Genomic DNA, 13,285 nt, shown 5'->3' with positions numbered 1-13,285 from the left:
AATGAAGAGCAAATGTCTGTTCATTCTCTAAATATATAACCTGTCATTAGTTAATCTTCCTGTTTTTGTGTGAATCTGTATACACAATGTTTATTACATTGTATAATTTCATCCCAACTTTAACACTATGTGTGTATGTCTAATCTTTAAGAAACTGTATACTATACTATCCATCAGCTGTCGCATTATTTCAGATTTTGGGATATCTTCAAAATCATTAGCCGTGAGTCAAAGAGAGAAGATATCTATACAAGTGGTTGGATGCAGGTGTTGAAGATTATCACCTACTTTGTGTTAGCACTGCTTCTCCTGAGTTGCTCCGTGCTGCAAAAGATCAGTTTGGTAACACTTGTATCAGAAGAAGTAAGTTTCGTTTTTAGAATTAAATAAACTATAAAGTAAAAGATGAATTCTGAATTGATTACTAGAGAAGAGAAACTAAACTCATAGGACAGTATCGTATGAAAATGTGCATCCGAAAGTGTGGAGTTAATAGAAATGTGTTTTTCTGACTTAGAGGGACAGCATTGTTCAATAAGTTTTGATAAGCATTTGATGTCATAATGATTGTAGAAAAACCCCGGGGAAAGGAGTGCACGCTACAGTCTTCTGTTGATTGCCATATGCACCCCGTACGCCCTGGCATTTCTTCTTAGTCTATGGAGGTCTCTATTTGGAAACGTACCTATTCCGAGTTTGAAAAGCGTCATTGTTGTAAGTTAATAATTTCGCTTTCCGAAAAAAGTTTTACAATTTTTAAAATTAAAGCATATGTAATAATGAAGTAAAGTGTGCAACGAGTAACATATTGGATACCGGATATGTATTTCATATATAATTATCGTTATAAAGCTTCTCTCCAAGATAAAAATACAGTAACACTGTATATATTTGGTATCCAAGTCTCTTTTTAAAATTACATTTATATAAAGTTTAGGGATGTAGACAAACATCTTGCATTCACAAGCGGTATAAGTAAAAGACAGTGTCCTTTTGCGCTATTATGGCCATAATGCTTTACCTTGAGACTAGAAAACGTAGGTATAGATATATAACTTTCAAACAATTATGGTTTTGTCCCTACATTGTCTTGATAAAAGTATTGCGTTTGTTTAAGGTTGCAGTCGTGGAAGTTCTACACTCAATAGGATTGTCGATACTGGCCTTTCGAATCCTGCCGGAAATCGACGTTGTACGTGGGGTTCTTCTGCTCAGCGGTACCTGTATGGTGCCTAGTATCATTAAACCTTTGTGCTCGTCGACTAAAAATCCCAAAATGAGATTTAAATCAACAATAGGAAAGATGTTTGTGTTCCTGTTTGATCTGCTGGCAGCCATAGGACAACTTTCTGCAATACCAGTGGTTGTTTTATTCGGATATTACATGGATAACCGGACCTTTGTGGAAGATAACAAAAAAATAGCAGAACTTATGTTCGCTCTTCTGCTTTGTTCGTTGTCATATTGGGAAAATTTCATCGATGACAGATTCTGTGGAACGTTGAAGGAGACAAATAAGTTGCAAATCGCAATGCTAGGATTGAAATTTGATTTGCAAGAATGTCGTCCGATGTTATACGCAGTTGCTACTCCGGCGAAAATTATCACTACTGGAATAGTAGCATTCCTGTATTTGGAACAAGACAAGTACCTAGAACTGAAATGGGCATTTGACATCATATTTGGCAGAACTGACGAAAATTCTCTCACGTATACATCAGTCGCTTGTCTGATCTTGTCTGCATACATTGGTCATTATATCGCCTACACGGCCTGTAAATTACAGATGCAGATCATTGCATACTCCGTACCGTTACTTCTCTCCACGCCAATCGCTGTTGTCATACTGTTCTTAGACTGCGAATATGGCTTCCTGATAAATGTATCGAATGAAGACCGCACCTGTGACGGAGCGTTTTTAGAATACTGGTGGCACTTGCCAGTAGCCGCTGGATGGCTGATTTCCGTATACTGGATCGGACGCCATATATGGTTTCCTTGTCAGGATAGGCTTGCAAAGCTTGAGCAGTAAGTAGGATGATTTCAAAGTGATGTTATGTAGATTTGATATATATTTTTTCGATATGACAACACAACACATATTAAAAGTTGCTTAATGTTATCATCGCTTAATGGTACCATGTATTTCGTATTGTTATGTTCATTTACAATAAACATAATTCATTTTTAGAAACAACTAGGTTTCATTATCATTTCCACTATTCGCTGTTCAAATGCATTTCCGCTGAAAATAACACTTAATATTTGTCTTAAAAAAAAAAAAAAAATAAGCACATTTTCCGAAATTTCATCATTATACATTTTTTCTATTAATTTCGAACTTATAATTTGCCTATTGTTATATTTTTTGTACGAAAGACGTTTCAAATACAATTTCCCAGCATTTAACATGAACACGAACAAAACGTCAATTACAGGTTATAACCAACACCCAAGAAACCAATATCGACAGAAGCAGGGTATTAGTTATCTTTACTCAAGAAATCCTAATATCGATCGAAAGTTCCGGAATTGTAACATACTCTGTAGACATTAAAAATGGACTTTTTATGTACAAACATGTATTCATTTACATATAAATATACATCTTTAGACAGATTCGTGGGATATGCATTGGAACTTCCTTAGTCCTCGTTCTGTGAACAACTTCTATTTACACAATCATTTTATCCTATCGTTCAGCTTGTTCATGAGTCCCATATACTGTGGTGTTATCATGGAGCAAGATCTTATAATGAACCGGCGCCGTCACACCAGAAAAATAGCCAAGATCAACATCAATGGACAAGTATGCTACAGGTAAACACCCATTGCAACACTTTTAAAATGTAGCGAAATGAGAAAGCACTTGACATTGAATTGTTAACGTGTTCCTGCTAAGACATTGTTATAGACATGGTGGATTATCTTGGCGATATAGTTAGTAATGTGATATTGGAACTGTAATATCAACAGTTTGAAGCTAAATGATCACTGGAGTTTCCAAATATCGTTGAGTATGCATCCCTGAAATCATAACTTGTCATTCTTTTTTTATTGGTACTTATCATACTTCTGTGTATTTTAATAGCTGTTACTTGTGACTTTGTGTGTTGATTTACGTGATTGGTTCACCTAGGAGGAAGTTAAAAGACATAGTGTCTTTTGATTCAGCCAGTAAAACATCGAAGGAGTAATTAACATGAAAAGGGAAAACTAGACTCAACCTTTCAGGAGCGTCTATTGCCGTGTGTTGTCGTTATTGTTGCGTCACCTGTACACGTTTATATAAATGCTCACTTCTGTCAGGCAACTGAAAGGTTTTCAAGAAAGCGTGGTCTTAAGTCAATTGGAAAGTATGATTGTATTTTGTATAATTTTAGATACTGCTACATTCGAAAGTTAAAGCAGATTGTGATCGCCATTTGAAAAAACCATATAAATTTGGTCTGATCCTACGAGTCAAAGGGACGAGGCTTATGGAATCTTTGCCATCAACAAGTCACGTTACATATATAGCACATGGATATCTTGCTATTCAGTAATACAATTGTAATATTGTTTGGAGTGAAAGGGTTTAGGGTTTGTGTTTTACAATGAAATCTTCAGTTCCACTTTAGATGTATACGATGTTCATCCAGGACTATTGATCGACAAGGTAGATTAAGAATTTCTACCATCAATAATAAATGTAAGAAGTTTGTCAGAGGCCTTAGAGAAGATCGTATTACAAATCTCAAAGGTTTGTTAATAGCAGAAAGTCAGTAATAAAAACATAGGGTCGAAATGAAAAAGACACAAAATTTGCAATCAGACATTAGAAAGTAATAATTGCATTGTTATGCCTTTTTTTGCCTTTGCTTCGACGATATCATATGTTTTACACGCATCACCATGTATTTCACTTCTATGAGTACAAGCATAAGACAGAAGTTGTCCTGACGTGCTCAACTTTCTTAATCAGATGGATGCTGAAGTAAAAACTATGCGAAACACGTCTACCTTATCAAGATAAATCTGAAATAACAAAGTATTAAATTCAGTTGAGTTACAGTGTCCATTTATTTCAATATACTATTTAAAGGTTAAACCTGGATATAGTAAAGTCTTTAGGGAAGGAAAAGGAAGAAGAAATCGAGGATACCATACCTCCTATGATTTATGCATGCGGTACGATGTGGCATGAAACACGGCAAGAAATGGTTCAGCTTCTCAAGTCGTTATTCAGGTAATATGTTACACGAATAATTTGGTGCATCCAACAGACACGTAAATATAGTTAAGTATTACAATAATGAAATGCATATCTGATAGAAAGCATTTTTAATTTCATCTCTCTTTAATTTTCTTATCTTTAGATATTGCCCTGATGAATAAGGCTTATATAGATATGTAAAGGCACTAATTTTCAAACCCATTTACAAAATAATTAACCAATGAATTTCTTTCAAAAGTGGCTAAAGCTGTGATTATGTGATTATGCATTATTTTTAGAATGGACAAAGATCAATTTCTGCGGAAGCGTGCAGTAGAAGAGTTCAAAGTTAAACCTTCCGAAATAAAATACTATGAATTTGAACGTAAGTGGTGCTTGTATTTTTAATGATGCATTAGATACTTAAACGGTGAATTTCAGCAGTTCGCTCTAACTTTTAATTTCGTACTGTTACCAAACTTGAACTTGTGTCGAAGTGAGAATATCGAGGCAAGTTGTACCAAACGGTAAATTTTACTTTGGTATGAAACAGTATTATCAATGTTAAATCGCTTTGCTATTCAAACAAATTCGCACCGTTTCACAAATGACTAGAGACTCAAACTTAAGACTCGAAAAGTTCACAACATCTAGTGCAATATCTTTCCTCTTGCGTGTAACTGAAACAATGATAGATGACAAGCTGGTGCATCAGACATTAAGTGGAGGTAATATCATAATAGACGGAATCATCTACAATAATAATAACCGTTTTCTCGTTGCTATTCGAGGCAACAATCTTGACTAATTTGAGCTTTTTAATCTGGCTCATGACCGTTTAAATTCTAAAACTCGTGATTAGATAGCTTCAAACCGTCATTGAAACAAAACTCGTACCAGAAATTATAAGTGTCTCGGGTTATTTGAATTTTACAGCACATATCCTCTTCGACGACGCCTTCGAAACGAATGATGATGACCAGAGAGTGCCAAACAGCTTTGTAAATCTTCTTGTTGAACTGATGGAGGAGGCTGCAAGGTAAGTTTTACCGACAACATTTTTATATTTATGTAATGCCAAAGATGTAAAGTACAGTTTAAGTTTGTTTTACTGTATACATTCACAGCTAGCTAGAGAAATATCAACGTATTGTAATTTGTTAATGACTAATTCACGTGAAAATTTCTTGAAAATGTTTGGCTGTGGTGATTAGTATAAGTTTTGAAATACTTTGCTTTCTTGAAATAACGAGAGTATCAAGACATGATCACATCTCTTCTATCAGACTTGTCTTTCCAGATCATTGATAATGGACAAAACATCATTATATTGGCATTAAAAACAAGAATATCCTTGAAATGAAACTGAGCAAATTCACGTTTTAAGTGTCTACCACCTGTTATATCAAAAATTGTGCAAAAGATATACAAGTGAATAGCTCCTTTTCATAATTTAGAGCGAGATACAATGAATGAAACTACATCATACAACTGTTTCGTCCTTCTATGACTCGCAGTGATACAAAGGGTCTAAATTCTGAAGCCTAATGGGCGAATGAGGAAAATCCAAGGCGATAGAAAGAAAATTCAAAATCTAGTCCGGGAGGTGAAGTAGCATCCTCATGGGGAAACAATATTTATTTGTTTATTTGTTTGTTTTATCTATGTACGCCAAACAGGTACTCGCACGATGTGAAAGAGTATAGGTATTCTAGGAGCTTGTATCTTGATTTTCGTACTAGATGTCGGCAACAGACCGACAAACCCACAACGCAGGGTTTCGACAGATATGGCTGATTATGCTTATGGAGGAAGTTTTAGAGTTGTTATAATAATCTAAATGGGAAATATTATATTTCTTTGTGTTATATAAAACTTGATGTGTTGTTTCCGTTGCACTCAATGACCAAAATTTATATGGCGAGTGTCGGCAATGAAGCGGGAGGTGCTTGGCCTTCCGGAACACTTGGTCTTATTTTCTGTTAACTTTTTCTTGAGTCTAAGTACACAATTTTTTTACTCATATTCTGTCATAGTTTTTTTTATCGATTTTGTGTTTGAATTATGATTTCGTTAACATGTTGATAGTTTCTTGGTTGTTCTCAATCTCATGCAGCACGTACTAGGTATATCTAGTTAAATCTAGCCAGATCAAGGAGCTGTTCAATAAATGTGTATTAGAATGGTACCATTATATTACGTAGTCATTTCTGAATGCCGAGTTAGGTCCGGTTGCCAGTGCAATGGCACTAGATCACTAATATATCACCAATTCTGATACGATGTTAAAAAAGTGATGGTACAAATGTCTTCCATCTACATCTACATTATTTCGCGATCATCTGATAAGTAGATATTTAAAGCGCAACTATGCAGTTGCCAAATTGATTGTGAGATAGTAATAATTTCGTAATGAAACGTAAACAGATATTGTCGAAAAACACTATTTCAGCTCTGTTCATGAACGATCGATGACCATCCATGCCCCTGTCAAAATTCCGACTCCATATGGCGGCCAACTAGTGTATCTGATGCCTGGGGAAAATCTCATGTTCATCCACATGAAAGACAAAAATAAAATTCGACATAGAAAAAGATGGTCACAGGTAAATACCTTTTACATTACAATCGGCGCTATCAAACTGACATAATGACTTCAAAGATATCACATCGTCCGCGTTTCTGGTATGCCTTGATAGACTACAGTTGATATAAACTTCCACGTAGCTTGTTGTCTTTCCTGATTAACAACATGGGTAATATTAATTTGTGAAGGTGATGTACATGTACTACCTACTGGGATACCGAATCCTCAAAGAATGTCAGGAAATTGTCATGGCAGCTATCGAGGGAAACCAGTTCAACGATTTGGCCAGCTGGCGGGATTTCGAGAGGCAGAACACGGGAAGAGTAGAGAGAAGTCAAATATTTCAGTTTTTGGATGATGAAGTGATTTACAGAGTGAGTCTTTCTCGTTAAAATTGCGAAATGTTTAAGTTTAAAGCTTATTATTGGTTTTAAGCAAGTAAAATGTGCATTTCATTTTCTATGATTTTTATCAGATACTAATTGTATTCTAAAATTGGTTTTCTTTGAAGTGTCGTTCTTATTGCCTTTGTTGACCTATCGAGTTCTGAATACATGTAATTTGTAATTTGTAGAAGGTTTTCCTATCACATTGTGTGCTTGTGCATAGATTCTTAGGCAAATATGATAAAATCCCAGTAACGTCTTATCATTTGCAAAGATACTTGACTTTGTTTCATTTTTCTGACGATAGGCGCGAAACACGTTTCTCTTAGCGTTGGACGGTGACGTCGACTTTACCCCCGGAGCAGTACATATGCTCATGGACAAAATGAAGAAAAATGAAAGGGTTGGGGCGGCTTGTGGTCGTATTCATCCAATCGGGAAAGGTAAGCATACATTCAGAGAACATAATAACTTATGTAATGGATACTTTGTTGAATCAATATTTACTTTTGTTTCAAAATAAGAATTTTAAAGTCATTATTAAACATATAAATGGTTTCCATCTGACAGGTCCAGTTGTGTGGTATCAGAAATTTGAATACGCTGTAGCTCACTGGCTTCAGAAATCCACTGAACACGTACTCGGTTGCGTGTTGTGTAGCCCGGGATGCTTCAGCATGTTCCGAGGTTCAGCAATCATGGACGACAATGTTATGAGAAAATACACTATTCTTCCGAGTGAAGCTTCTCATCATCTCATGTATGATCAAGGTAATATCATAAACACCTAACGTTGATTTCGGAATGTTAATGTCAGTGATGAAGTATCTACTAATGTATTATTCAGAAGGCATTTGTTCATTTTATAAATGAGGACTACAAATTCATTTCGAATATTACAGTCTTGTTTCAGATTTGATAATAGCAATGTATTTGATATGAAGAAATAGTATTGACTTCTTGAAGTAATTGTTTACATAGGCGAGGACAGATGGCTGTGCACCCTTCTCCTACAGCAGGGCTACCGTGTCGACTATGCAGCAGCGTCCGATGCCTTCACTTACGCTCCTGAAGGATTTGACGAATTCTTCAATCAGCGTAGACGATGGATGCCTTCCACCATTGCCAACATCCTGGACTTGCTTCAAGATGGACGGAATACTGTGGCTGTCAATAACAATATCAGCTGGCTCTATATCTTCTACCAAGGTTAATTTAAAAAAATTACAATAATAGCCTCGTTATCCAAACTTTATTCCGCTATTATTGCAGCCTTGTTTAAGCCATTTACGTCAGCATCTTTACTCACTTTACTATCAGTAAATTTTATGATTATTATATCAAGACGGTACAAAAGAGAGAAATGTAAATTGCACATTTAAACTTGGATTAAGAGACAGGTAAGCATATATGAAAAAAATTGACGACTATACATTTTATTGCAAGAATACAAACGGATTTCGTTATCCTATCAAAGCTCCGAGTATACCTTAGATTGACCTTTATCGCTACTGATTTGTTAGCAGAACACCAAAGAAAAAAGACAGTCCAATTTAATGTGTAAAGTGTTGTATTAGATGTCAATTAAGATTGAATTGGGCACATTTTAAACTTGGATATTGTCCGCGCAGATTAATCCGTAATTGTTCAGGTTTTGTATATCAAAGTATATTTAGTTTACAATAGAATCAAAACTGGCATAAACTAATATAAATGTATTTTTAAATGAGTTCAGACCCAACAGATTAATGCATTTTGTGGAATATAATTGAATAAAATAACTCTATGACTGATATCAAATGTCGATCGTTAGAACACTTCCAAAAATTGAATACGTTAAACGCCAACCAACAAAACGTATTCCAAGTACTGTATGCAATAACATCTGAGGTAACATACGTGATGCTATTGTTAGGATAAAGTCAGTAAATTTTGAAAGAAAATGGCACAGTCATTCTGATGTACATTTGTATCATAGGACAGAGGCAAATGAACTGTAAGTTTACCACATATCTTTCCATTTACTTATGTACTTTACGTATGAATGAAACTTGTATTCTGCAACTGTTCCTTGCGCCTAGGATTATTAGTGTTAATGGGCACATTAAAGCGGAGTTTACGTACTAGGCCGATTACTAAACATGTTTTTTCCATATAAAATGACGTAAATTTACTTCAAAGTAAGAACGTATTTTCTAGAATCAAGTGACTTATTTGTCAATATGACTGCAAAACTAGCTTCTGTGTTGTTAATTAATTATAGTCAGGAGAAATGGTATTTACGCAGCATAACATCATACTATATGTATAGTTGTTTGACTAAATGATACAGTCTCCTACATGGTATTATGATGCATGTCAGCATCTGAGATCGGAGTGCCTTGTATATTTCAATCATGAGGTCAGTTATCGGTGCTCTTGTTTGATGCTTTTGTTCTACATTATAGGGTGTCTCATGGTGTCGACAGTAATTGGCCCATCGACAGTGCTTATGATGATCGCTGGAGCTCTGGTCACTGTCTTCAACGTGGAATTGCTCGATTCTTATCTCATATCCGGTATCCCGGCAATTTTGTACTTTTTCATGTGTTTCTGGGTTAAAACCAAATACCAGCTTCTTGCGGCACAGTTGCTCAGCGCAGCCTACGTCTTTATCATGATGGTGGTATTTGTCGGGTGTATAGTGACAGCTGTTAAGGAAAACCCTTTCCATCCGAGCGTGATATTTCTTGCATCCTTGGTAATCATATTTGTGATATCTGCCTGCTTCCATCCTCAAGAATTCAGCTGCATCATTTTTGGAGCACTCTATTTTGTTTGTGTTCCTATGGGCTTTTTGCTTTTAGTAATATATTCTCTTTGTAATATGCATAACATATCATGGGGAACTAGGGAAGTACCTAAAAAGAAAACGAAGCAAGAGATTGAAGAAGAAGAAAGAATAAAAAAGGAGAAAGAAGAAAAGAAGAAGCAAGGATTCCTTGCTAGATTTATGCCAAAACTGCAGTTTCAGGACATGTTTAAGGTCATCAATGATCTACAAATGACAAAGAAAAAAGAAGACGAAACAACGGAAATGTTAAAGGCTATGAACAGGAACTTTGAGGCTTTACTGAAGCTTCAACAAAACAATGGAAACATGCCAGCACCAAATGTACCAGGTGCGAGTGAGGCACCAACGGCTATCATCTCACAGGGCCCGCCATCAATTCTAAAGAAAGGTGTAAAGTTTGAGGAGAAAGTGATTAGTAATGAGATCCCAGAAGATACGGGAAAACCAGAAAAGACAGATCGAGATGACATGGAATGTCCACATTGGGTGGACGTAGAACAATTGGGGAGGGGACCAATCCTGCGAATGAATAATGCAGAGGAAGAGTTTTGGAAAGGTTTCATTCGCAAGTAAGATTTTCATACCTAATGCAGCATCATTTTAATTGATGTTAACCATAGGTTACCTTTCTTAAACTGTAGCATTTATCGTATTTTTCGTTTCTTGGGTTTAATCAAATACTTGACAAACAGTTGATACTTTGCACTTTCTAGTGTGGTTCGTTCAACGAGTATTTTTTAATCTGAAAACAAATTCCATTTTATATGTAAATATTCTTCTAGAATTTTGAAAAATAATTTTATAGTTTCATTTTATACATTATTTACCAAATTCTTCTGAGGAAACATCGGATTCATTAGTATGACTGATAGAATAATAGTATAAAAGAATAATTATTATCAATTTCAGGGCTTGTAGCTCAGATAAAGCCTAGGTTTTTAACACTTCTTCACAATAACAATAATATCATTAAAAAAAGTTTAACCAGCCAAAATCAATTATTGAAATTCGCATAGGGGTGCTGTGTTATTTGTTTCAGATATCTTTATCCACTGGATGCTGATAAACAAAAACAGAAGGAAACTGCTGCTCGATTGATAGAACTTAGAAATAGTGTCTGTGCTGGTATGGCCATAGTTAACTTGCTATGGATAGCTATTAACTTCATGTTCCAGCTTCGCAAGCCAGCGGTTATTTCTTTCCCGGTACCGGTATGTTTGACAACAATTAATCATTTTCAAAGGTTTTCGGTATAAATTATCTAATGTAAAATCCAAGTTAATACGTTTGAATCTATACTTGCGTATATAGTGGTAACATATTGATTACATTGTTTCAGAGCAATTTGGATGACGGAGAAGTGAATGTGAACAATCTGGAAATTGATGCCCTTGGGATGATGTTTGTGATATTTTATGTTCTAATCCTGGTTATCCAATTCATCGGTATGCTGATGCACAGATGGGGAACATTTTTACACCTAATTGCAATAACAGATATACCAAACCCTTGTCAAAAGACTATCAGCGAGGACGATATTGAAAAGGGAAACCCTAAAATGTTAGCGAAGAAAGTACTGGAATTTTGTGAACGATTAGACTCCGAGCCGATGCCCGACTATCCAATTGATAGTGACGATGAGGATCAAGAGGCAGAGCAAACTTTAAATGCTCTAAAAGAGGTGATCACTAATATACAGACGAAAGGCACAAAGAATATTCCTGGATCAAGTAATCCCCTTGGGAAAAGTTTCCGCCAAACTGCAATCGGCACGTCATATAGAGGCTCTACAAGAGGCAGTATGCAAAACAACAGGCCGCACGAGTTCATACGATCCATTATTCGAAAGACAGTAACGCCAAATGACCGACTATTAAACAGAAATGAGAATACAACACAGGACAGAGTATTTGATGTAAATGCATTAAATGATCTTGAAAAAGAGGTTCCAAAACGACGATTTGCTGTTGGTATGCCATTACAAAAACATTTTGCAAACGAAGTTAGAAACAGAAAACTACCCAATTTACCTGATGATTTGAGAGGAAGGGAAAACGGATTAAGTCGAACTTTGCCAAGAGGGTCATATTCAGCAGCTCAAAGTGATTACGACGACGAAATATACGACACGATTCCTGCGATAGGTACTATGGGTAAAAACTTTGCAAAGAAATTCAAAAAATTCAGAGAACAGGAGAGAAGCGAGAAAAGTAGAAGTACTGTGCAAAGGGTAAGTAGTGATCAATCTACCAGGAAATTTCATCATCAGTTTTACCTAGCTCATTTGTGAAGTATAACGATTTTAATTGAAGATATAACAAATATGTGTAACTTGTTCTACTATATCATATACTTTTACTGATGCTGTCATTAAATTTCTTACATTTACGACAAATTTGACTTGTAGAGAATGTCCCTGTGGTAATAAAGATATATCACTGGAATTTCTGAATGAAAGGAGACATACATATGCATTGTTAAAAACTGTTTAATGTCTTTTTCAGGGAACCAGATCCTACGAAATGTCGCACATGTAAAGATTCCCATGATAAGATAAAATTAGGATGGTAACCAGAGAAACATAAAAAAGATTAACAATCATCTAGTTTATATAGTAATTCATTTTGCAAAATGAATGTTCTACATTATCTAAACAAATATATCAAAATAATAACATTCAAAGGCAACACAGACAATCACGCACATTTAACAAAACAGGGAGTGAATGATTAACATTTTGACCAGCATCATACAATTCACTACATGCTAATCATTTCACTCATACAATTACATTAATGGTTCACATCTAACATGTGATTACATACACATCTGCCATAAATTACATTGAGAAACTGGGAATTAGCATGACCTACGTCAACAGTAATCAGAACACAGTCCACAACATAACTCACCCAAAGCAAGGCAGATGAGACATAATCACATAATTCGTCTTCGCTATGCGATAAATCTCGCTGAGATGAACACCAGAGATGGACAAACAGCCTTATTCTATAGAAACTCATGTTATATGACTGAGCCTGTCAGTAGAATATAACACGATTATACCAACAAATAATTGTTAATATTATTGATATACATGTAGTGTTAACATACATTTTATATTTGGATCACGTAGCTGTGATGTGACATAGACAATATCGATATCGCATTATATTGATACAACCTTAGGGAACAAATATTAACAAGGAAGTACAAAGGATGTACAATACACCATGTTATATATATGTAATCCGATGCAGTTTCTAGAGAGTGAAATGTGAATG

At 35.4% G+C, this 13,285-nt stretch overlaps 1 protein-coding gene across 1 annotated transcript in view; it reads left to right on the top strand.

The window, feature by feature from the left end:
• LOC132556893 (uncharacterized) overlaps positions 1 to 12,538 on the top strand; it is a 52,508-nt gene extending 39,970 nt beyond the window's left edge. Inside the window, exons 20-35 of the mRNA XM_060221347.1 lie at positions 195 to 363; positions 574 to 714; positions 1,118 to 2,028; positions 2,704 to 2,820; positions 4,085 to 4,228; positions 4,495 to 4,580; positions 5,132 to 5,234; positions 6,648 to 6,801; positions 6,971 to 7,156; positions 7,476 to 7,611; positions 7,739 to 7,939; positions 8,150 to 8,377; positions 9,616 to 10,570; positions 11,041 to 11,212; positions 11,341 to 12,231; positions 12,506 to 12,538. Of these exons, the coding sequence (XP_060077330.1) occupies positions 195 to 363; positions 574 to 714; positions 1,118 to 2,028; positions 2,704 to 2,820; positions 4,085 to 4,228; positions 4,495 to 4,580; positions 5,132 to 5,234; positions 6,648 to 6,801; positions 6,971 to 7,156; positions 7,476 to 7,611; positions 7,739 to 7,939; positions 8,150 to 8,377; positions 9,616 to 10,570; positions 11,041 to 11,212; positions 11,341 to 12,231; positions 12,506 to 12,538 (4,627 nt within the window). The remainder of the gene's footprint in view (positions 1 to 194; positions 364 to 573; positions 715 to 1,117; positions 2,029 to 2,703; positions 2,821 to 4,084; positions 4,229 to 4,494; positions 4,581 to 5,131; positions 5,235 to 6,647; positions 6,802 to 6,970; positions 7,157 to 7,475; positions 7,612 to 7,738; positions 7,940 to 8,149; positions 8,378 to 9,615; positions 10,571 to 11,040; positions 11,213 to 11,340; positions 12,232 to 12,505) is intronic.
• The last annotated feature ends 747 nt before the right edge of the window (positions 12,539 to 13,285 follow it).

The sequence above is a fragment of the Ylistrum balloti genome, unplaced genomic scaffold (genome assembly GCF_031769215.1).
Source record: "Ylistrum balloti isolate Yb309-2 unplaced genomic scaffold, AGI_CSIRO_Ybal_v1 Utg370598, whole genome shotgun sequence".
NCBI lineage: Eukaryota > Metazoa > Mollusca > Bivalvia > Pectinida > Pectinidae > Ylistrum > Ylistrum balloti.
The sequence above is the reverse complement of the archived record's forward strand: the minus strand, read 5'-3'. Positions and strand labels throughout refer to the sequence as shown.